This window comes from Oxyura jamaicensis, chromosome 4, assembly GCF_011077185.1.
Source record: "Oxyura jamaicensis isolate SHBP4307 breed ruddy duck chromosome 4, BPBGC_Ojam_1.0, whole genome shotgun sequence".
Taxonomy (NCBI): Eukaryota; Metazoa; Chordata; class Aves; order Anseriformes; family Anatidae; genus Oxyura; species Oxyura jamaicensis.
Window position 1 is genome coordinate 80,111,607 of NC_048896.1, and position 24,683 is coordinate 80,136,289.

The window sequence follows — 24,683 nt, forward strand, 5'->3', positions numbered from 1 at the left end:
CCACTTACTTAACCTGTGCTTTTAGTAGGAGCAAACAGACACACAAGTTCTTCTCAGCAGTGCTTAGAGCCATCAGGAGGTGTGTGAATACTCCAGTACCAAGACTGAGTTAATTTATCTTGCCTCCCAGTGGGACACATTAGCTCAGGCTCAGTAGTGCTGGTTCAGACTTGGCATTGTACTTACTGTACGTGCACTTGCCTTCCAAGGGGCTCAGGGGCAGCAGAACATCACATAACCACATAACTGAGGAATGTTTATATGAGAGCTACCTTTTCATGTAAATATGAGGTTATAGTTGAATATCTGGCATTTTTCATTCAGGAGGAGGGAACTACTAGAATTTGGTAACAGGGCTGTTTAGAACAGTAGCTGGTACTCTTAAATATTTTTGGTTAATATTGTTCTTACTAATATGCTTAGTATTTTATAAAAATAACGAAATGCCTCAAAACTACAGGACAGATGCTCTTGGTGGTGCTCCTTGCAGTTCTTACCCACTGATCTTCAGATGTGTTGGGGCACAGTGCAGCTCCTGCCTGCTTGTGCAGCCAGGGTGTACAGTTCTGCAGGCTGCCGCACTAACCACTGCTTCCTGGTCCTCCAGAGGAGTCATGGTTTGCAATACAAATATGACACTTTGAACTTTAATGCGTAAAAATTAAAGATCAAGGCATACATAAAAAATAGCATAATCATTAATATTTAGGCTAGCTCTTGCGTCTTTGCTTAATAAGAATGTCTTCTTGAAATGTGAATGTGAGTAGTTGCTATTTTTGGTCAAGTATTAAGGTAGAAATTGGGGTATGTGAGTAATAGTGTAGTATTGCAACATCTGTCCTTTGGATCTTGATTCTGACTTTTATGGTACTGCTCTGTGAGGAGGGAGAGAAACTGAAAGAAAAAAAATCCTTTAAAAAACACTGTGCTGACAAAGACTTACATGATTACAAGCTGGGGCACATCTGAGGCAGTTGCTCATCTCTGATGGTGCCCAGAGAGTGGCAGGAGTATGACATGCCTCTTGTAAGGTACTCTCCCTGCCTCCAGTTATTTCCCTATGTTTTCCAGATTCTTGAATTCTACTTGTAGTATTAAATTCTACTGCATTTAAAGTAAGTAAATACTTAGGAAAAAAAAAAAAAAGGAATCATAAAGATCTTTAAAAATCTGACACTTGATTGAACATTTTCACTATATTGAGTGCTAATTTGGCAAATGTATTCTATCACCACTCTCTTTAGATCTGGTTTCGGTATGTAACAAAAAACAGATAACTAAATTGTCAGTGAAATACAGGGAGATAAGGCCTTTTGATTCCTTCTCTTAACACAGAGTTGTGAACTTTACTGATCTTTACTTCTGTACAAAAAATCCCTTACACTACACTGAACTTAAAACAGACAGAGGGTGTAGATATAAATGTAGTTTTCTTTTGAAGACATCTTCTATTTCTTGCATGTCAACTGTCTGAAACAGCTTCATAAGGGTAGTTGAACTCATCCAAGGCTGTAACGGCCAATAATCTATGGGGGTATTTGAGACCTTGAGGAGTTATGCAAGAACTTTGCCAAGACAGATTGCAAAAGGTGAGCAGTAAACTCTCTCTAATCTGACAATTTAGTCTTAATCTCTGTTTTTCCATATAGGTGTGTGTATCGACACATCAGTAGATTTATCGATGAACAAGCATCCTCTTTTTAAATGTTTTCATTGAGGTCTGTGTTTTTTCAATAGACACAAATTTTTACCTAACCTAACTTCTACTGAAAAAATAAAAATTCTGTGACAGCATTGGACTACAACTTAACCTGATAAATACACTGAAGTTGGAGAGAAACAGAGAGGAAAAAAGAAATAGAAATAAATTTCATGTGAATATCATGCTGACTGATTTCTTATTATGCCTTATAGTTGTACACAAAATGTAAAATTGTGGTGTTTTTGTTATTTAAGTTTTGTTAAATGATGTCAAAGTTAGGTAGCAAATGGTTTTGACAGATAAGATGCAACATGAATCCGGAAATCAGACTGTAGGGAGGGAGATGCTACAAAGATTTGGTTTAGAGCTCACCTTATTTCACATATGAATTAATGATCTGGAAGTCAAAATAAGCAACATACTAAAAATCACATGATAGTAATTTGGCAGGAATCATAAACACCTAAGCAAGTTAGGGAAAAATCAAATGAAATAAAAAGGGAATATAGATGGAAAACAAAAGGAAACTGCAAAAAGCTTGCCTTTCCAAAGTCCTGCATCCAAGCTGGTGCACATAGCATTTGCATGCCCAGTATCTGTTCTGGTTTGTAAGCCAACATGAAGTGGGTATACTGACATGAAAACAACTTTTGAAAACAAAGGTATTTCATATGGAGCTGTGCTTTCACTTCAGAGGAAAATAAATTTCTTTAGCTTCTTCCAAAGGACTGAAGTCACACCTGGAAATCTAAAAAGTCGTAATGCTTTGGTGGTGTATACTGTGTAATAGTGTTTTTACCAAGCTGCCATATAACTCGATTGCTGTAACATGAGTACGATGTCTCCCAGTGCACGTAATGCTTTGGAGAGCTGTAAGGAGGTGGTAGCCATTGGTATTAAGCTAGTTTAATCAAGGAGTGATGCAGTGCTTTTTGCATTTGAAGGCAATTCTGTCTGTGTTGTCTAACCAATCATTTTTAGAAATGTTTTTGATGAGCTTTTGATCAACACAACTGTCAAGAGGTTTATACCACATTAGTCAGCATCATGTACACTCTACAAGGTACAGGTGGTGGAATCATTTTTCAGTATTTTTCCTTCCAGCAAAATGCACATAAACTGACCAGATTCATCTCACTTAACTCGACTCTCTTCAATGAGGCATCTGGGATAGGAATAAAGTAGCTATATTCAGTAGGGAGTGAAAGACGTGTGAGGGGCTTAAATTTCAGAAAGTACAGAGCAGCAACCCTCTGAAAATTAAATCTTTTAAGGAGGTTAAGATACTGAGGAATCAGTTTCAGCAGTCAAGCTTGAAGATTAAATTTAATGGCATTCATTTTCAAGTCAGAATTCTTCATTGTGGTTCTAGCCACTATTGAACAGATGTGTAGGAATGATTGATAGAGCAGGGAGTTCAGTTTCTCACAGTCTTTTAGATAACTCACCTAAGATGTTGGTGATAATCATTAATGTAGAATGTCTCCAATTTGTTCAAACACTCAGTGGAATTTGAGGAAGCTTGAGGATGAAGTCAGACCTCAGAGGAACCCAATTTCTACTGAAAGTCAGACTGAACACAGCATAATATGAGACAGGCAGTGCTGATTTACGAGATAAATTCATCGCTAACGGAGAAGTCTGAGTCACAAAGGTCAGATGTTCTAATGCTCATCTCTGTTTTGCTGATGAAACAAAATAAAAATATGATTGCATATATCCGACCTAGTTAATTGAAGAGTTGCCCAAACTTATTACAGATCATTCCAAAGCCATGAGCAAAATTAACATTTTCCTTGTAGTTTTTGTGTCTGTCTCTGGAAGAGTTAAAAAAAGGTTCATAGAATTATTTTAGTTACCACTTATGGGGAGGAGGAATCTGCTTAGTATCCTGCAACTATTTCTGTTTCAAAGGAAAAATGGTCAAAAATAGCAGAGGAGATTTAACATCTAATCTAAGGCCAACCAGTATGCATATCTAAATGTAGACAATGACTTCGTGTCTGTTTGTCTTCTGGAATATCATGCTCTTACTCTCTTCTGTTACATATTTATCCAGAAATGTATTCAGACCATTCTTTGCATTTGTAACTCTTTAAGGCTTCTTTATTTATTTCATTACCACCAGGGAGGAAGTTGACTTCACACAAAATGTATTTGTATGTTTGCTTTCATTTATGGATGACTGAAATTCAGTATGTTATTGAATATACAGAGAGCTCCAAAAAGGATGGTTAGACATAGCCAAGGAAATTCAGTAACTGTGGAGAAGTCTTCAGGGTTTATACGACACAGACTCCAGACTTTTGTCACTTATTGTCGTATAGTCTTAAACAAATAAATAAAATTAGCCATAACTAATTATTTAATTAGACTAGAATTCTGGCCCTGTAATCTTCAATCCTTCCTTATAGGGAAAGGCTCAGCTGAGAGACCAATAGGCATAATCACAGAGTCACGGGATGTGTGAGGTTGGAAGGGACCTCTAGAGGTCATCTTGTCCAACCTCTTTGCTCAAGCAGGGCCATCTGCTAAAGCATGGTTTTTGAGATTTATTGCTGTTACTGAGGTAAGATAAAAGATATTACCTGAGCACTTCTGAGATTCAAACCTAAAGGTGCTTGCAGCTGAGTAATAGCTATCTTGAAATGCTAAACAAGTTAATATGTCAGTCATATGGCTTCTGGAGTGCATCTTCAGTGGTGTTTCAGTTCAGGTCAGGAATGCAGAATTTAATCTTCTTACAGAATTTCTGTTTCGGTCCCTGTAGTAGAGGTCAAACCTGATGTATGAGGTGACAACTTGCTAAGAACAAAAAAGTAAATCTCTAAAAAAATCTGGAAAAAAATATTTCTCACAATATTGTCTTCTTTCTCTACAAGGATTTGCAGTTTATAATTATCCTTTCTGTTGCTAGTGGAGGGAAAAAAAAAAGACAACATATTTAACTGTAGTGATTGTTCTCTTGCTAAATATAGCAAATGAATGCATAACACTACCATTTACCAGACACTTTAATTTCCTATATTCTTTTCCTTCATCTACAGGTGATATATGCCCTGAACACTAAGAATGATGAACAGGAGGCTAGTATACAGGCTCTGAGAGATGCTCATGAAGAAGAAATTCAACACATTCTTGCTGAGACAAGGGAAACAATTCTCCAGTATAAAAGCAAAGCTGAAGAAGAACAATTGCTGAGAAAACATATTCAAGCTCTTGAAATTGCAGTAGAACAACATAAGAGACTAAAGGAAGAAGCCTTGGCAGAGTTAACGTTGTGCAAGCAGCAGGTGGAAGGGAGGGAACTGAGGACAGAAGTACAACAGGCACAGATGGTCCATTCCACAGACACAGTAGATACTAATGCAGACTTTGAAAACAAACTTTTACATTTAAATCGTGAGTCTGAAGGACTGATGAATGAATGCAAAGCATCTAGTAGACAAAACTTAGATAGAAAAGAAATTTTAGATGAAAAATACAATGTGGAAGGACAAGCTGTAGTAAATGAGATGGAAAACCTGAAGAGTGAGAACCAGAGAGCAATTAAAGAATATACGCAGAAAACAAGCCACCTGCAAGCCACCTGTGAGAGAGAAAAAGAGACTTTGAAAAAGTCTATGCGGCAATCCACGGCAGAAACAAAGAATTGTCAGCAAGGAGAAATGGAGCAAAGGAAGAGCTCAGAGGCTAAGGAGGTTTTTTTGCTGCAGCAAGTAAAGAAGCTGGAGGCAGACCTAGAGGAGAAAAGCCAGAAGATAAATGAGAGAAAGAAGCATTCCCAGAAGCTGAAAGAGAGAATACAGGTAGAAAATTGTATATTTTTAAAATCTGGGTGAAGAGAGTTCTTTTAAACATCATTTTGAGTCAAAAGCTTTGTAAACACTAAAGCAGTGCTAGAGGCTTGGAAGAGAAACGAGAGTGTTTTGGTGCTGAGAATTTTGAAGAAGGAGTTAAGATGATTAGTAACTCATTAGGAGAAGTCTTTCTAGACTTCATACTCCCTGAGGGAGAAGTGAGGTAAAATTTGTCTGTTCACTGAGCAGAGCTGTTAACTTTCCTGCCCAGAACTGTGGAGAACCAACCAGGCACTAACACTAGTAACGATTACTTACACAGTACATTCTCCATTTGCATTGCAGCTGTCAGCAGCTCAGTGTATTGGTATGAACATGGTCAGATAAGAGACCATGCAGTGAGCTGGCAGGTTAGGAATTAAGTGCTTTGTATTGTATTACTCTTGAAAGAATGCCTCATTCCAAGTGACATCTAATGAAGCGTCATTTACACCTGTGAAGTTTCATGTGGTGAGTTTCACAGTTACTTCTCACTTCACACCTTGCCTGTCTACCCAACTGGTATCTCTCTTGTACATTAGCAGCACAGCTCTGCAGCCCCTTTCTGCTTCATTGCCTCTTCTGCCAGAGGCAGTTGCAGGGATTGGCTGCATTTGGTACGTAAGGTCAGGGTATGGGAGAGACACTGATGAACAGTAGTGAAGCCAAAGCACGCAGCCAGGCTTTGTGTTCAACAGTTCCACTTCCTTCTAATAGTATTGGTCTCTCCCATCACAGAAACTTACCTGCTAGACCTGACCCCAGCACTGTGACAGCAACCTAACATATCAAATAAGAAAATATCTTGAAGGTCTAGATTTGGAGCATTTCAGAATCACAAAAATAGTTTACTAATGAGAAAGATTTATCTCCTTTAGAGTCTCAGAGAACCCCAGAATCCTGTAGAAAGCAGGATCACCCAGTCAGCTATATTTCCTCCAAAACATCTGTGACCCTTTTCACCATCTGCCCTCAAGTCTTGCCAGACAGCATCACTTTGGTGATGGTGCACAGCCATGGGCCTCTTCGTTGGGAATGTTTTGTGAGGGAGTTCAGCCTTTAATACAGTCACTGCCTGTGTGAGTTTCACAAGGCCAGAGGGTGTGTTGAATTCACCTTCCCCAACATCATTAAGGACCATTCTCTCAAAGTAGATCAATAGCAGAACAACCTCTACTTTCCACAGAAGAGCAGAGATGTAATAACGAATGGCAGAGATGCAGATAAACCATTTTTTCAACTGAGTCACATAAATCCGTAGTATCTGTTTCATTAAGGAAAGTGTCCTGGCTCTATATTTATAAGTGATAAGAGGGAGGAGGGACAAGTAAGATCCTGATTTCTTGTGGTTTCTTTAAATAATATTCAGGAAAAATGGAGAAGAGATGCACGAAAATTTAAGCACATGATTTACTGTTCTATGTTACTGTGTCAAAAAGGCAGTGTTTTAGGAATAATAAAAAAAAATAAAATCTGACAAGAACTGGGTATAAAAAGGTGGGGTCTTTAGCAATTTAATTTCTAAATTCAGTATCAGCTACATGAAACTGAAATCTCTTCTGATAGACATGTGCTCATTTCTTGTACATTTCAGATCCTCTAAGTCTATGAATGAGACTGATTTACACACCAGCTTAGCATATTGCCTTGAACCTTTAAAGAGAGTTTGGGACTAGGTTAAATCTGGAAGGAGAAAATTTAGACACAATGTTATTTTCTATTTCTCTCTAGTTTAAATAGAAAGGAGAAACTTCTACTTTTCCAATTGGCTATTTCTGTTGCCACGGTTAAATGTTACATTTTTTTCAGAATCTTATGGACAATGGCAGATTTGGAAACAGAAGCATTTCTTTAATCAGTAATGCCTCTGATCACCAGTAAATGCTATCCAAAAAAAGCTGTCAAAATGCATGAAAGATAAAAGGACTGATGTTTAAGCAAAGCGATTTTTCTGTTTTCTCCTTAGTGTATGTCAAGCGGTTTGAGACTTTTAGATGAAAGGCATCATGTTAGCTCATGTTTATTATTATTACTGGGGAAGAAATAATATAAAGGAAGACAAGTTATTAAGTCTGATCTGTTCAGTCTAGTTTCGGAATAATTTTGGCATATGACAGAGGTAAAAGAAACACACCTTTAAGTTTTCAACTACAGACAGTGTCAAATACAAGTAGGTTTAAACCATGAGGTTCTACTCAAATAGCATTCACATAGTAACAAATGGAAATTTACTCTAAGTATTGCAGTATTGTGTTAGACATTTGGAAACTGAGGCTAAAACCTCCAGAAATGCAGCAATAGTTATGCTCTAATTTCTACCTTTAGTTATGGACAGACAGTTCTCAGCAAAGTCTGTAGATGATTTTTCTTTTTTTAGGCATCTGTGTTATGAATTGTGTTACAAATTATTCTAATTCAGCAACTGGAAAAATATTATCTTTCAGCACAAGTTGTCAGAAAATTAAAGGAAGTATGTCCTGTTCCAAATTTAGGATAATTTCAGGTATCTTGTAAATGGTAACCCTTGATGAGTGTTCACCTTACAATGATGCTTACTGCATCTGAGTTAAAGGCCCCACATTACAAATATTCTGGCAACAGAGTCACTTTAAGGGTATGGGAGAGCAAAAGATTATTTTAAACATTCTATCTAGGTGAAAGATTCATGCCATGGAACTGCACCAAGACAGAAAATGATGATTTATTCCAGATAACAAAAAAAAGAACATATGTAATAAACATAGAAGCACAATGCATATTTTAGAATTTGGAAGTGGAGCTTTAGGGAACACAGCAAGAAATTCTGGGATCAAAAAGTGTGTTGAAAAGCGTGAAGGAAAATCTAAGTGTAGTCAGAGAGAAATACGTTTCAGGAGGAGGAAATCTTGCAAAAAGCAGGTAAGATGCTCATTAATGTCATTCTGAATTATTTCCCTTGTTAGTCACTCACATTCCACACGTTAGTTATGCTATTTGAAATGTAAATGTTGCTACCACAGAAGATACAGAAGCTGTATTGAATTCACAGAGCAAAGCTTTTAATGAAGTAGACGAACCGAAGCATCAAATATTGCAACTGCAGCAAATGACTTCTGCCAAACAAAACCAAATGAGAGGCTCTGAAGATGTGCAAGAGCTGAAACAGGTGCTTTGCTCTTAAACATTCCAAAGCATGCCAAAAAGTATTGAAATCAATGTAATTGTGCTTTCAACATTAATGACCTTTAAATTATCCTATAGAAGTCAGTCCTATAAGATTCCTAGAGCTCTGCCCTCATCCAGTGAAACACTGACTTGTGTTCCTAAGTGTTCCTAACTTCAAGTGCATCAGTTGCTCAATGACAGCTAAGACACTACTTGATATCCTTAAAGTAAATTGGAGCTAGACCAGATTAAAGCATTCAACTTCTTCTATAACCAAAAACTGGAAGAGAACAAGATTCAAGTCAGACTTTCTTTGTTAAGTCAAATTGAAACACAGATGTTTTAAATTATTTTTTTGGTAGAGAGCAGTTCTTTTCTTCTGAAAAGCTAAGCAGAAATAATACCAGGAACGGACTCCCTACAACCAGTAATATATGTATCCTGAGAGTTTCCTCTGTGTGCAATGTCTCCCCTAAATCAATTGTACAGACCCAATTTTTTTCTATATATTTCTTTAATTTTTCCAGTTTTACTACCACTGTGGAAAATTAGACTTGCTATTGGAGACATAACGAAAATAAATTTTCCTTTGTACTTGTTGAAATAACTAAGGTTATCCTTGAGGAAGCCTCCATACATTGAAGTGAGTCACACACCCAAAACAAAATTACAAAAAAGGAAAAAAAAATACAAAATTACAAAATAAATAGCTGCAGATGAGGCATGCAACCCTCAATCATTAAAGTTCCGCACTGTTTACTAAAATAAAGCCAGTATTTTTCAGTGGAGTGTATCCACTGAAATAGCATATTCCCAACAAAATACGTAGCTGAGACCACAGAATTCTATCTTGGTTTTGTCATATTATATAGCTAGTGTACTGCAAAGACTATGGAAGCTGTAGCTAAAAGAGGGTATGAGTGAAAAACACTGAGAGCTTTCATTGTAAAGGCAACTATCAGTTCCAAAAGGAAGATTTGTCTGCAGGAATAGCTGTTAAATGGAAGATCTTGTAATGAAGCATATAAAGGAAATCAAGTTAGTCTGAAATTTCATGCAAGCTGAAAAAAAAATGCAGAAGGTAGACATATTCTATTTATAGATGCTCTAATTCATCTGTCTTTAATCTTATTGGTCACAGTGACATCATTTGAATTATCCTCACTGGAGGCACTTTGAATTATCATAAAATGCAAGGATTTTCTTGCTATGGTCTTACTTAAAAAAAAAAAAAAAAAAAAAAAAAAAAAGGAAAGAAGAAAGTCGAGCTGACATTTCTGTGAAAAGCTCCAGAAGCAGGAAGGTGAATTTATCCTTGATGTGACAAACTGCCTTCTTAGCAACACGTTGCATGCTTTGTGTGTGACAGCTGGAGTGATTAATGTAAGTTCCCTCCTAAAGAAAAATGTATTGTAGGTATATTCCATTTTCTGACTTCAATTTCCATGGATCTCTGCTGTGAAATACTCATATCCATTGATTTAATCAACATTTTGCATTGTTTAGGCAGAGAAGCTAATTCTACAAAGTGTTAGTAAATGGATCTGGAGTGCAGGTGTTATCAATTACAACACCACTGATTACAAACAAATACATAAGTGTGTATGTATGTCCTTATGTAACTATAATCAGAAAGAATGATTGTCTTCTCATGGACAAGAGAGCAGCTTCAGGCAAGTTGCCCGAGCACTACCTTCTCTCAATTTGTTTTAAGTGGCCAAGACACTGTTTTGTTGTTGGTATGTATTAGCAGCAATTGGCTTAAGACATTCTTCAAAGAATTTCACTTTCCTGAGAAGTGCTTTCTGGTAAATTCTGCTCTCTTGCCCAGTGGCATGGAATCCTTTGGCTGCGGCACATTTGCAAACTGTAATGTTCCTGTGTAGTAGGAACCTAAATGTGAGCTGAAATCCATTCAGAGGTAGGAAAACACGTTTAATCTTAAGCACATGCTTTAATGCTTAGTGATGCTCACACCTCAGTGCATGCCAACTAGTTTGCCACATTTGGGCATAAACTAAGGAGAAATTTAGTCTCTGTCTCCTACTGCATTTGTGTGTTTGTCAGGCATCTAATTAAAAAAAAAAAAAAAAAAAAGGGATTACAGCCGTTTGTAGGGTTAGACAGTCAGGCTACGGGTCAAATGACCCTTGTTCTTGCTGCTAAGATGGTGATTCTGTTATTTTCCTGGTTTTAACACTGCTATAACTTTCCAAGTTCAACATCTACTTGAGAATAATCAAAACTCTTGCAGATGAGCTGTGAAGTTGTAAAAAATGTGCAGTTTCTATCACTTAACGTTGACAGTACCTTCTAGATTTTGGGAACTATGAATTGTGTTAAGTGCACTTCAGAAGAATTCATATCTGTCCTCTGAAACTGCTGGAGTTCATGCATTTTTGCAGTCCTGCTTCTCATAAAGGAATCTGTGGGAGTAAATTATTTTATCTGATCATGAAGATATTCATATATGATCAATATCAAGTGTAAGCCTTATGAAAAGGACTCTGCCTTTTACATACTGTATTGTTTTATGTGAACGAGTTTGTACACTGTATACTTATAGCGATGCCAGGCTAAAATTCTTCACGTAAGTCAGATCATTTCATATTTTAGTGAAAAAGCATAATAGTAGGCATTTATTATTTATAGGCAGTAAATATTATTGCTTATAACTACCTCTTCTTAGAGAGTCACAGAGAAGTATTAAAGAAATCTTAAGTACCTTATTTTCATGCTGCCTGTTTTGTCCCAGCTATTTCATGCTCTCTTCTTTTCTTTTTCCTCTTTTTTTTTTTTTTTTTTTTTTTTTAACTTTAGGAGCTCCAGACACAGCTAGAGGAATTTAAAAGAAACTCTGAGCATGAAATAAAGCAACTAGAGAAAGAGAAAGAAGCCCTAACTGTGAAACTTCAAAACTCTTCACTTGAAGTAAGCTGAATGTATATGTAACTCAGTAATAAGAGGGCACTTCATTTTTCCTTTCATCTGAAAATGAAAACCCCAAATGAAACCCCCTACAGGGCTATATGGCCTTAGAATATTCCTTACTTTCTGATAATTTTTTTCTTATTTTGTATAGACATGTAAAAGGGCTTTCTTGTTTGCTTCCTTGAGCAAGGGAATTGAATGGAAATCACTGAATAATAATAGATCACTGTTTCTGTTCTGCCTGCTTGATAAAGTGACTGATGGGGTAACTGAAGCAGTTTGGAATGCACAGTATTTTATATACTGGTTATTAGTTATGTCTCCATGTTCTCAAGATTAAGAATGAAATAGGGAAACCATTGTGGCCCCAAAGCAGCTTTGAGGATGACACAGCTTATATAGCGTTCCTTGCTCCAGTTACATCTAAGTCACAATGCAAATCTGCTAACGTGGATTAATCTGGAAATAAATACCTGAGATGGTTTAGTATTAGATTATCCGTTAACAGCTGTATGTATAGGTGTTGAAGGCCAAGTGATGCACATTTTCCAGATTAGTACATCTTGCAAAATATTAATACAATAAAGTGTCATGATTTGAAAATCCATGCCTGCAAGTTAGATAAATAATTTTCTGTCAAAACAAAGCAGAACTGCTGCAAGGCAATTACTTAACCAGGTAAAGAATGCACCTTTAACATTGCTCACAACTATGAATATATGTTTTCTGCCTCAGGTGTTGCCCTGGAGCATTGTTCAGATCTCTTAGGTTAATATTACATGCTTTAAAATTTTGTGCTCAGGATATTTCTTCTTCTTCAGTGTTCTCATGCAAAGGTTTTGCTTGTGAACATTTCGATACTTGTATCTTGTAAATAAGCTGTAAAGTAAATGCTTTAAGAGAACTGTAGTCATTACCCTAGTGAAAGGTTCTGTTGATGCTCAGTGCTGCATTTATTTTCCTATCCCAAATGTATCATTACATTTCTTAGCTTTTTCAGCAATAAAATGATTATAAGTGAGTGCATATGTTTCATCATAAGGACCTGTCTTTTTTTTTTTTTTTTTCCCCTGACAATTGAGGTTTTGAGGAGCCAAATTTTTACAAAATGAAATCAGAAGACCAGAATATTCCCCAAAATACAAAATTTCTTCAATCTAATTCAAGAAAAAGTAATGGACAGTAACAGGAATTAGGTAGCTGACACTGTTATACTAGTGAATTAGAGATAGCCACAGTTCTTCTAACCATCTATAATTTCTATCACTTTGTATCTTCAGTGCTTCTAACCAGTTTCACTTCTAGCAAGCTCAGTAGGTGCTTGCATGGGAACAGCTCTGCAAAAGATGAAACCCTAGATCTTTCTCAGCTGGCATTTGTGGACTCTGAGTGGTCATAAGCTCTCTTTCAGTGTTCAAAGACAGAGAGAGGACAGATAGGCTCATTGAGGGCCTAAGTAAGATGTCACATCTCCTCTTGTTTTCACTTTCCCTAGCTATTAGTACTTAATGTTCTAAAATTTCTAGCTAAATCGTAGTTTTACATTTTATTACACATTTGTGTATAACACTGTTTTCTACAGTTTTCTTCACTGAGAGCATTTCAGGTCAATCTAGCTTGTGCTGGCCTGTCCAGAATGACTTCCTTGCACCTAATGTAACATGTGGGTTCTCAGAAATCAGTCATCTGTATTCTCTTTCTAATTCCCCTTAATGTACATATTTCCATAAAAACATCTTAGGCTATTCAAAGCTGAAAACTGCTGGCATTGCTGTATAGTGCCTGAAAGTTATACTCATTTTGAGGTATGATGGGAAGAGATGGATACTGTCCAACCTGGTAATATTGCATATTTATATGCAGCTGGTATATTCCATTGGAAGGTCTCAAAGAAATCAAAAGGCTTATGTTGTGAAGCAGTTATTGTTCAGCTTTTGCAGATGCAAGAATTAAAGCAATGAGCCATCAAATTACTCTTCTTGAAGTCACACATTCAGGCCAGAAAAATAGGAAAGAAACCTGTTTCTTCTGATATCATGAGATCATGGTAAACGCAAGGTTTACTGGAAAATTATTGTCACTAAATACAGAAATAAATAATATAAAATAGTGAATATCATGTCATATATTCACAACAGCATGATAAGTATCAACAGAACACTAAGAAAAAATTCAGTATATCTTACAGTGCTTGCAAAAGGGTGAAGATGGAAATGGTTCTTCTGAAGAGAAAGTTTGCATTGTTCTTGGTATGCCCTGGGTTATTTTCTGAACCAGTTGCTTGGCAGTTTTGCCAGGGAAGTGCTGTAATTTCAACTTACAATACTTTACTTCTATAAATATTTGACTATTCACAGCCAAGAAAACACCATTTACTATACAACATTATGTTTCACTGAGGGCATGATTCCCAGCTGGGAACTTTGCAATGGCTCAGCCCAGAGCTTCCGCCTCGAAGGTTAGGCAATGTGCTGTTACTAATCCAGTTCTAACCTGGATACGATTTCACATCTAAAAATAGCTTTCTTGGCTGCATAAGGCATATTTTTGGTTGGGCTGACATAGCTAGAACACTGTGCAGAGTAGACAGAATCATGATAATTTGTTCTCTCTGGGGATACACTTCAAAATGACAGTATTTCTTTATTATTGAGATATTTCTGAATAAATAAGCTAGATTTGTGCCTGTTTGGTGCCTTGTAAGGAAAGACACCTGTGTAGGTTGACTGCTAATTCATTAGAGTCCTTCAGTCTCTTGCTCAGGCACTCCAGGATCTCTTCAGCATGTGTGAAAGAGACTATTCTGGAATTAAAAGGTACATAAAATGGAAGGGCAGGAATCCCTTTGTGATATATCTGTGAACAGTGCTAACACAGCAATGCCCAGAACCTTGATCATGGTCTTGGAGGCACCACCACATAATGGTAGCAGCAGTAGAGATGTGACTATTGTGTTTGCACCTGCCCCTCCAGTCAGGAATTGACATAAGTTTAGGAAGGCATTTAACTGTGAACTTAACTGAAGTAACTGTGAAATAAGCCTAAAGACTACAATAAAATAGCATTTCATTATTTTCTTGTTACTTTTTATGCTGTGTTAGTGTTTTGATGTAACAGCATCATAGGATGAGTAAAACCCTGCAGTGTTCAGGCACCTTATTTTCACTGAACAAACTCTCGAATGCGGTGACTCTTCTATAATACATCAAAAGGCAGTTTTAAGTCTTTTATATAAATTCATCCCCTAGCAATGCATTGAGAAACTCAGATCTTTCTACTTAAAAGATACAGGAAGTCAAAATATACTCTCTGATTCCAACTTTAGATCCTGCCTTTGAGATTTCACACTTACATACAACAAATAAAAGAAAGGGAGAGCAGACATTAGCTAGGCTTCAAATATTCATAGTGCTTGGAAGCACAGTGAATTAAAATAATCAAAGCAGAAGTCAAAAGGCAAGCCAGCTGTGATGGCAGGCACAGTCTTATACTTGCCTAGTATATTCTTCACTTGTTTGTTCAGACAGCTAGTTGTTTTTAATTGGATGACACAAAGGAAAAAGTCAAGACATAACTGAAAGATTAGCTGGATTAAATTCACAATTTGGGGCATCTGCAGCTAGATGCTTTTTCAAATTGGCTAATTCAAATCAATTTGGTTGCATAGCTTCAATGACATGTTCCAAGTTGATTTGAAACTGTTTGAGAGATGGTAAAACTAACTTTTCACTTTCTGGTACTTGAACAAGATAAAAGTCTCGATTCACATAACAGTGGGTGAAGGACTGTTTGCTTTCTTACCTACCAAGCTAGCATTCCCATGAAGTGTGAGAAACCTGGGCTTCATAGTTATTTTTTTTTCCTTCTGCCAGCTTTCTCACCATTTAAAGAATTCCCTTGTCACTGGGCTATAAAATACTACTGTCTCCTGTTGCTACTTCTTCACTTATGTATTAACTTGTCATTGGTCAACCTAGGCCTTCATCACTTGGGTAAGCGTCCCAGTTACCTTCAAATGCACACGGACGTACTCCCTTGCTCTCATTTTTTCTGTGCCTCAATGCTTGCTTTCTCTCTTAAACATACACAGCAGAACCGTCTCTGCCATCTCTTCTTCCCTTGCGTGCTGTGAATAAAGCCATTTATCTCCTTGAAAGTGAGGAAATAATTTAAGTTTTTAAAACATTGAATTCAGTCTGAAGGAAACACATTTTAAGTTTTTATTCTGACGTACATTCAAAAATGTTTCCTTTGGATTGATTCAGCTGGAAGTTGTATTGATTGCTTGGTTTTACCGCCAAGTTTGCAGCTCCATTAGAGAGTTTTTTAATGAGGTTCATCTCTGCTTGCAGGCTTCTGTCATGTATAAATTACAGATAGTGTTGTAGATCTCAGAACATATGAAATATCAGTAATAAAGCTAAGGAAGTTCAAATATAGCACACTACCCCATCTGGTAAAGGAAGTCCACATTAACTGTAATATTGGTATGGCTCTTTGTGAGCAAACTGATGGAGGGAAACTGAAGTACAAGATCAGTGATGATCAGTAACAGCCACCACCAATTAGCTGGAGAAAAAAAAAAAAATGATTTGTGGATTTGAACTGAAGGACAAATTTTATTTAAATGGAAGGAAGACGATATATTGACTTGTGTATAGGAACATCAGTTCTGCAGCCATAAACATACTCAAAAATGGAACAGTAACTCTCTCTCTTGTAGGTGGTTACAGAGGTATAGGAACCAGACTCAGTAAGGAAGTTATGTAGTTCTCGTGATAAATGTGTGCGTTCAGGTTTTGAGTTATCTCCACGTCACATGAAGTCTGTGAACATTTGTGTTTCTCGTGAATCTTCCTTATACAGAAATGAATCCTCTTTGCCTGATATTCTGTGAATATTCTGTGAATATCAGACCCAAATATTTTCCTCAAAGTTGTAAACAACCATAAGACCAAATGGAGCATTTTTTTCTTACAATGTTTACAAGCTCTTAGTTGCTCTGCAGAGAAAAACGTCTTGTGAAGACCTGCAGGGTTGGTGACTCAACCACATCCCTGGTTAGCCTATTCCAATGCTTCATAACCCTTTCAATGAAGAAAATTTTCCTAGTATCCAACCTAAACCTCTCCTGCCACAACTTAAGGCCATTTCCTCTTGTCCTGTTGCTTAGAGAAGAGGTAGACCCCCAACTTCCCTACAACCTCCTTTGACGTATTTGTAGAGAGAGAAATAAGGTCTCCCCTGAGCCTCATTTTCTCCAGGCTAAACAACCCCAGCTCCCTCAGCTGCTCCTCATAAGTCTTGTTTTCTAGACCTTTCACCAGTTTTGTCAACCTTCTTGGACATGCTCCAGCACCTCGGTGTCCTTGCAGTGAGGGGCCCAAAGCTGAACACAGTATTCGAGGTGCAGCCTCACCAGAGCCAAGTACAGGGGGAGATGAAAGGTTGTGGTCATAAAGTGGGGGTACAGAATGCCCTTTCTCCAAAAGGCACTGAAATTCTGGGAATTGATACCAAGCATTTTGAGCCTTCAGAGGATTGTTTTGTGCTGGGAACCTACTAGAATACTACAGGCTTAGAGAGTACTTGAATGAGGGCTGAAATCCATCTGGGAATGGAGAAGGGCCTCAGGAAAGAGGGAAAGAAGATAACATCCTTTGGAGGAGTGAAGTCAATGTGCTCAACTGCTGTGAGAAAGAGCTAAGCCATGAAGTAGAGGGAATACATTTAGCTATCATGAGAAAATATTCCTAGGATTTGGGGATATACGACATAGCTCATTAGTATCTCCCTTTGGACAGTGCAATGCTGCCTGTGGCCAAGAAGTTAATGAGAAGTGAGCTTTGCACAGCATGTCTCCTTTTCTCTTATGTAACACAAAATATACTGGAAAGTGCTACAAGAATGAAATTGAAGGATGTAGTAGGAACCTAAATGTGAGCTGGAATCCATTCAGAGGTAGGAAAACACGTTTAATCTTAAGCACATGCTTTAATGCTTAGTGATGCTCACACCTCAGTGCATGCCAACTAGTTTGCCACATTTGGGCATAAACTAAGGAGAAATTTAGTCTCTGTCTCCTACTGTATTTGTGTCTGTTTTCCTATGAAGTTGTAAGGATGCAGCCTCACCTCTTTTACAGTTTGAATTCTGTTTCTATCAGGTTGGAATGTACAAATATATAAAAGATGAAAACAGATATATGTTCTCACATGCTTCCAAAAAGAAAAAGCAAGAAGTTTTGCAAAACTTCGCAGCTAAGGTGCTTGCAATGGCAAATTTAAGAATGGCAAATGTATTTTTTTCTGAAAGTTTAGAAAATCTACCAAATGGAAAAAAGATGAGGCACATTCCTGCCTCCCCACAAAAAAAAAAAAAGGGGGGGGTGGGGGGGAAGGGAGGTATCTGCATCCCCAAAGAACTGTAAGAACTGCTCTATTTTTCTCACCTCTGATGCTTCAAGATGTTCTTCAGAAGGAGCTATTCTAATTGGTCTTTTGAATTGCTTATTAAAGCTGCACTAATCATTTGCTTTTTGTTCATTAATCAAATCAAAAAAGCAATGAGAGGGCTGAGAAAAATTAAAGAGCATCGTTAAATGATAAGTTTTAATAATAAATGTTTCATTTGAGGTGTTTTTGTCATTTCAAAAACAGAAATCAAGTAAAATTTCTAAATGTTTCAGATCAAGAATTCAAAGCTTCCTACTCAAGAATGGCACCATGAAAAAAAAAAAAAAAAGATTTTAAAATTGATCTATTAATATTTTTCAGTTGGCTAAAACCATTCTGAGTTAGTTATTATATTAGCTATCTGGAAAAAAATCACGTAGCTCCATTCTTCACTGAAACAAAGTGCTCATTTAATGAAGCAAGCATCTTGCTATTTTTCATAAAGCAACACAAGTTATACTTTATATATATATATATAAATATATAAATATACTCAAATTTACATAGTTCCTCTCCAGTGTGAGTGTAGCCATTAATCCTATCCTGCTAACTTACTTTTCTGGCAGGTGGCTCAGCTGAAGCAAATATTAGACCAACAAGCAAATAATTTCAAGGAGTCACTGAAGAAGCATAATCTACAGTCCAACAAAGAAAAAGAGAAGCTTTTGCAGGATCTTCAAAGCACCATTAAAGAAAACCAGAATGTTAAACTGCAACTGGAGGCATCACATCAAAAAGTCTTAAAAATGTTGGAGAAAAGCAAAAGACAGGAACTCAAGGTCAGTTTATGAGATACTAGCTAAAAAAATAAATTGTGTGGGCTAAACTAAACCGATTATCAACGTAGTTATTACCTTTCATCTTAATAATGCATAGCTGTTGTTGCATATAATGATTTTCTTCTTATTATTGAAACCTCAACATCTTCAAGTTTTTTGTTTGTTTTATTTTGACATTTGAACTGAGATCACAGTGGAATGAAGTATTTCATAAAATAATACATTCTACCCTATGCAGTTAAACTGAGATGAATACAAGCTCTTCTAGTTCTACTCTGGTTTCAAAAATACAACAGAATTCCTAAGCATGCTATTTAAAAGGACTTTATTTTATTCTTTTTCATCCATTATTCATTTATACATAAATACTTTAAGAGAAGTATAATAATGCATGTATAATGATGTGTATTGGCTTAGATACCTTCAAGAAATCAATTCTGTAAGTAGATAACCAAAGCTTTTAAAGGTTCAAGTGGATTTATTTCAGTGACTAAATGTTAATGCAATATATTGAGGTACTCAACTAAGTAGCTGTTCAAGGAAAAAAAAATAAGGGCTTAAAAAAACCTACATGCGATTGTGACATGGAGTTCTGATGTCCCTGTTGGTATTGCAAACATTAGGGAAAACCTCCTTTTAAAACATATGTGGTAAAAAAAAAAAAAAAAAAGAAGAAAAACTAAGAAGAATTTAATATCCTATTTATATATTCAGAATAAAATCCCAGCTTTAACAAACCAAGCTGAAGGCTGGTAGAAATGAAACTGTCAGTATGGGGTTGTTTTCAGAGTCACTACATGGCAACTGCTCCATCATTTATATCATTTCAGCAGTGTATCAGGAGCACTTCTCATGACAGTGCAAGTTCTGTCCAAGAAAAATTAAAGGAAAGATAGAAGCCTTTTTTTTTAATAGTGTGATAAATATAGACATACAGGTCAAATCTGGGGGTTTGTATGTTGAATAATAAAACATCTTTCTAATGTCAAATGTCTGTGTCATTGCTATGATTTCATGATGTACAGCAAATCATGGAAGCAAAGTGGAAGATACCTTGATAAGTTCTCTTGTCCTTGTTAAGTTTTATTTTTTAACTTTTTTTTTTTTTTTTTTTTTTTTAACTGTAATTTTCATTCTTGTATTGGTGAAGTGTCATGTAAAGTGATGATGAAAATAGTAAAAGTTCTGCAATGAAAGACCAGATTCATCCAGGCATTACAAGTAAAAGAACAAGGTAATAAATAAGTTCCAACTATTTTGTTTTCTGGGGGTGTGCTTTGCTTACAGGAGGCAGAAGAACGTTTGAAAAAGGAATTTAATGAGACTTTCAAGATCCAACATCAGTCTCATAGGCTGGAAATGCAAACCTTGGAAGAGAAAGCAAAGAAAGAATTACATGATGAACTCGAGCAGATACAGAAACAGCAAACTCTATTGCTAGGTATAATGTCGCATGTCATACACAGCTCGTACTGCTTGATGATATGCTGAAAAGCCCTGACCTTCATCCCATTCATCTTCTTTGTCATCTTCTGGGAACTCAGGTCTTTGTGAATCTCCTTTCCCATACCCTACAATTTGAGCAACACACACTTGGCATTGTTTGTTAACCTTGCTCTTAGCTGTCAGCAGCTGGTATGCAACATACAACTATGTATCTGGTAGTGTATTAAACTGGAATATTGTAGTTAGTACATAGTTTTCCTTTTTTTTCTATGTGAGTATTATTATATATGGTTCAAGTCTGTAGAGTTCAGCAGTGGAGATCTGTTGCTCCATACATACTGTTTGGTCAGTTTAGAAAGTTGCCTAAATAGTTCAGATCTGACCAGAAAACTGCAATGCGAGAACCTGTAATATCTCCAGGCTTGAACTCTGATTATTAAATCTCATTTATAAGAGGCTTTTATAAATAAAAAAGAAAGAATAATTCAAAAGTACTTCAAATATAAGCTGGGTTCTGTTCTTGCTTTTTATTCAGTATTCAAATTTACTTGAAAGATTTGTTGCTCTCTAAAGTTAGTAAGTTCAACAGAGAAATTCTGTTCTGCTTCTTCAAGAACAAATGTAGAAATGAGAAAAGCAAACTTCTTTCTCCTTCTCCTGTTCCATTCTAAAACTTGTACCCAATCTACACAACGGTAGCAGTATATGACAGATCCCCTCATTTAGGTGTTGCATTGTGTGTTAGCACAAACTGAAATCTCAGTGTGTGTCATGGCCTTTTATAAACATCAGAAGACTTAACAGGGAAGCTCAGGGTGGCTCTATTAAAGTCCAAGGTTAGAAGAAGTAATTATTGTGATTCAGTTTGCAAAACAACTGACCCAGACTTTACCTCTCTGATTATGATGTTGTGTTACTGCTGTTGTAGCTCTGTATCTTCTTACTATTGCTCAATGGAGTTGTCTATAACAGGTTCAGCTTTTACCAGGGAGAATGCAGGTTCCTTTTTCTTTCTATTCCTGTTTATTATATTTACTGGCAGAGGAGCAGTGAGACAAAGCAAATGTAATGTATTAATGTTTTCATCTACATTGTCTATATCTACCTCTGCTCCATCTGGCCTCTGACTGCCCTAATGATTGTCAGTCTGGTTGTTACTAGGATCTCTAAGGATGGAACTTTCTGAGCAGCAGACATCGTGCACTAATCTCAAAAAACAAATAGAAGAGCTCCAAATGGAGCTGAAGAGTGTGAGGACACTGAAGAAGCAACAGGCAAGAATCCAATTCCTACTTCGTTATCTTGCTGTGTTTTCTGAAAGCAGTGGTATCGCATTTCTCTCTCCAGACATAGTAAAAGTCTCTCATAGGAATGCAATAAGTTTCCTTCCCTTATGTCACACTTAAAAACATTAGCATCGTTTATCAGCTTAGAAATGGGGAAAAAAATGCAGGATTTTTTGTAATTTAAAGATCATAGTCTAAAGCACAAGTAATAAATGAATGTTCCAAAAAATGTGGAGAATATAAGGTATGCTTAGGAAATTATGATCACAGATTTTGTCTTGCTCATAGAACTTCACATAGAATTGAAAAATCAGTTCATGCAAAAGCAATGCATGCGAGTACAGGGAGATCTCTGAGGTCCCACTTGGAGTACTGCATCCAGCTCAGGGACCCCCACCACAGGAAGGATGTGGATCTGTTAGAGAGGATCCAGAGGGCCATTGAGATGATCAGATCTCCTATGAAGAAAGGCTGAGAGAGCTGGGGATGTTCAGCCTGAAGAGGAGAAGGCCCCAGAGAGATCTCATTGCAGCTTTTCAATACTTAACGGGGGGGGGCTTATAAAAAAGATGGAGAGCAACCTTTTGCTCAGGCAGATAGTGATAGGACATGGGGGGGGGGGGGGGGGGAGGTTAAACTAAAAGAAGGGAGATTTAGATTAGCTGCTGGGAGGAAATTCTTCACTCAGCGGGTAGTGAGGCACTGGCACAGGTTGCCCAGAGAAACTGTGGATGTCCCATCCCTGGGGGTGTTCAAGGCCAGGTTAGACGAGGCCCTGAGCAACCTGGTCTGGTGGGTGGCATCCCTGGCTATGGTGGGGGGGAGTGGAACTAGATGGTCTCTAAGGTCCCTTCCAACCCAAACCTTCTATGGGTCTCTGATCTTAAGGTTAATAATAAGAGCCTATGAACTAAATAAGCCTATGAACTAAATTTGGCCTTTTTCTTAGGAAGGAAGTAGCCAGAGCCAGATCAGATCTCTTCACGATGAACTGGAAAAATGCCAGAGTGAAATTTCTGAGCTCAAGAAAGAGAATTTACTTTTGAAGGACACAATGGAACTACTCAGTGCTGAGTTGGAGTCACAGAAGCAAGAAGCTGCACAGCTTCAGGACAGGGAGAAACAACTCAAAAGGTTTGCCTTAAATTCACACTTCACAGTACTACCCAGAGAGTCTATTCTTACTGCCAGCATCAGAGATGTTCTAGTTGTGATGTCAGATTCTCTCCTTTCTGAAGTTCTAATTGTAGATGCTGGGAGTTTTGCAAAAGCAGGAGTATCACATTTCTCCCTCCAGCCACAATAAAAGCATTTGAACTAATTGTTCAGGTAGTCAAAGAAATATGTCCTGTGTATTATGTCCTGTCCTTTTTGGTAAACCACTCTCTGCAGCTGACACCAAAGGGTTGTCAACTCTGAAGGGACCATTTGAGATTGCCATACATACTCTGTGAGACTCTGCCAGGGCTATAGCAGCCACCTGGGCACTGCAGGGTGAGGGCAGTGACAGCAAATATTGACAGTGCCTGGGCTGATGGAAGCCTGGAGCTGTAATATGCTGTCAGGGCACAGGAAGGGCAAGCTGACTTGTAGTCTTGGCTGTCTGTGTAGAAAAGGTGGATTGCACCTTCATAGTGTAGCCACAGGCACAGAGCATGTGTTGCAGTGCTGTAGTAGCAGTTTTCTCATGTCCATACAGAAAAAGTGGTGAACTTAGTTTTTACGTGGGAGACAAGATTGGGGTTCACTGTCCACTACATCTGTAGGGCCATTGAATCATTTGAAGTTTCTGGATGATGATACCTAACACATTCTCATTGCAGGGAGGTTGAGGGATCTGGCACACAGGGAACTTTCAATTCTCTTCTGCAATGGTGTAGAATGCATACCCCTAACTACTCAAGCTGTATATATAAAAGGATTTCTGAGGAGTATATCTTTAAAGGAGTCTTTTAAATAACATCCTACATCATCTAGAGAAAAGCACTCAAGGGATATGTCTCTCTGAAGATTGTCAGAGTGGCCAGAGTAATCCTGTTGCTGTCTACCATTCAGTGCATATTTAAAGAATGAGAAAGATTTTTTTTTTCCTTTGCACTCTTTGGAGAGTTACTTGAAAGTGACTTTCATTTCAAGCTTTTGAAACAAGATCAACAGAAAGAATTGCAAACCAGAGAGTTTCATCAGTGCCCTCCAGCTACCTTGAAGGAATTTAGAGTTTCTGTTCATGAAGAGAAGAATTATTCACATGTCAGTGATGAGGTCTAAAAGGTCTCACATGGTAAAGCTGCTAGGCTGGAGGATAATCTTTACAGGGGGATAGCTGGTGTAGCTCTACTGCAGTACGCATTTGGGAAAGAAGCATTAATGGAAATTATGTAAGGAGAAATCCTTCAAATAACAGGAGGTAGAACCAAAGAGCTCAAATGGTCTTAGGTACCTGATATAGGCTGCTCTGAAATTAAACCATGCGTGATCTGGAACATTAACGTACAGCTCTTGATTTGTTTTTGTAGTATGAATAATTTGGGTAAAGGAGTAGTTAAATTGTGGAGTGTGTAGAAATAGCAGCTTTTTACTGTTACAGTAACAACAACCTTGTCTTTTGCAATGTAGTTGTTTCTGATTTGAAAGCTAATTGTGGCTTGCTATTTGCACATGTTAAATTTTTGTAACCATTTAAAAAAAAATAATAATAATATTCCTACTGTTGCCAAGTAAGTGTAATGAGTAATCTGCTTGAAGTAATCACTTCCATTTCCATTCTCTTGAATTGTGGGAATTCTACCTCTGGGACAGAAGTCTGTCCTGTAAGGATTAGGATCTGAGCATAAAAGGTTTCTTTTTACATGAAGAGAGGACAAATTCTAAAATGAAGGGACTCTCCCTCTGAATGAGATTTTAATTCTAACCTAGAGGATCCATTTCAGGGATTAATCCCCCATTTTTACTCTTCTTTCGTGCTGAGTGCCAAATCAGTCACCCTCATGGCTGTGCTCTTAATTTCAAGGGCAGAAATATTCCATGGGCGTTTCAGCCTTTCTTGAAGCATTTCAGAAACAAATGAAATACTTTTTTTTTTTTAAAAAAAAAAAAGAGAG

The 24,683-nt window shown here is 37.3% G+C and overlaps 1 protein-coding gene across 4 annotated transcripts in view; it reads left to right on the forward strand.

The window, feature by feature from the left end:
• FAM184B (family with sequence similarity 184 member B) overlaps positions 1 to 24,683 on the forward strand; it is a 39,000-nt gene that overhangs the window by 8,660 nt on the left and 5,657 nt on the right. For 3 of the 4 annotated variants that reach the window (XM_035326135.1, XM_035326136.1, XM_035326138.1), the window contains exons 2-7: positions 4,750 to 5,511; positions 11,506 to 11,616; positions 18,638 to 18,850; positions 20,138 to 20,291; positions 21,443 to 21,570; positions 22,532 to 22,716. In XM_035326135.1, coding sequence (XP_035182026.1) covers positions 4,750 to 5,511; positions 11,506 to 11,616; positions 18,638 to 18,850; positions 20,138 to 20,291; positions 21,443 to 21,570; positions 22,532 to 22,716 — 1,553 coding nt within the window. The remainder of the gene's footprint in view (positions 1 to 4,749; positions 5,512 to 11,505; positions 11,617 to 18,637; positions 18,851 to 20,137; positions 20,292 to 21,442; positions 21,571 to 22,531; positions 22,717 to 24,683) is intronic. The other variant, XM_035326137.1, reaches the window with a different exon arrangement.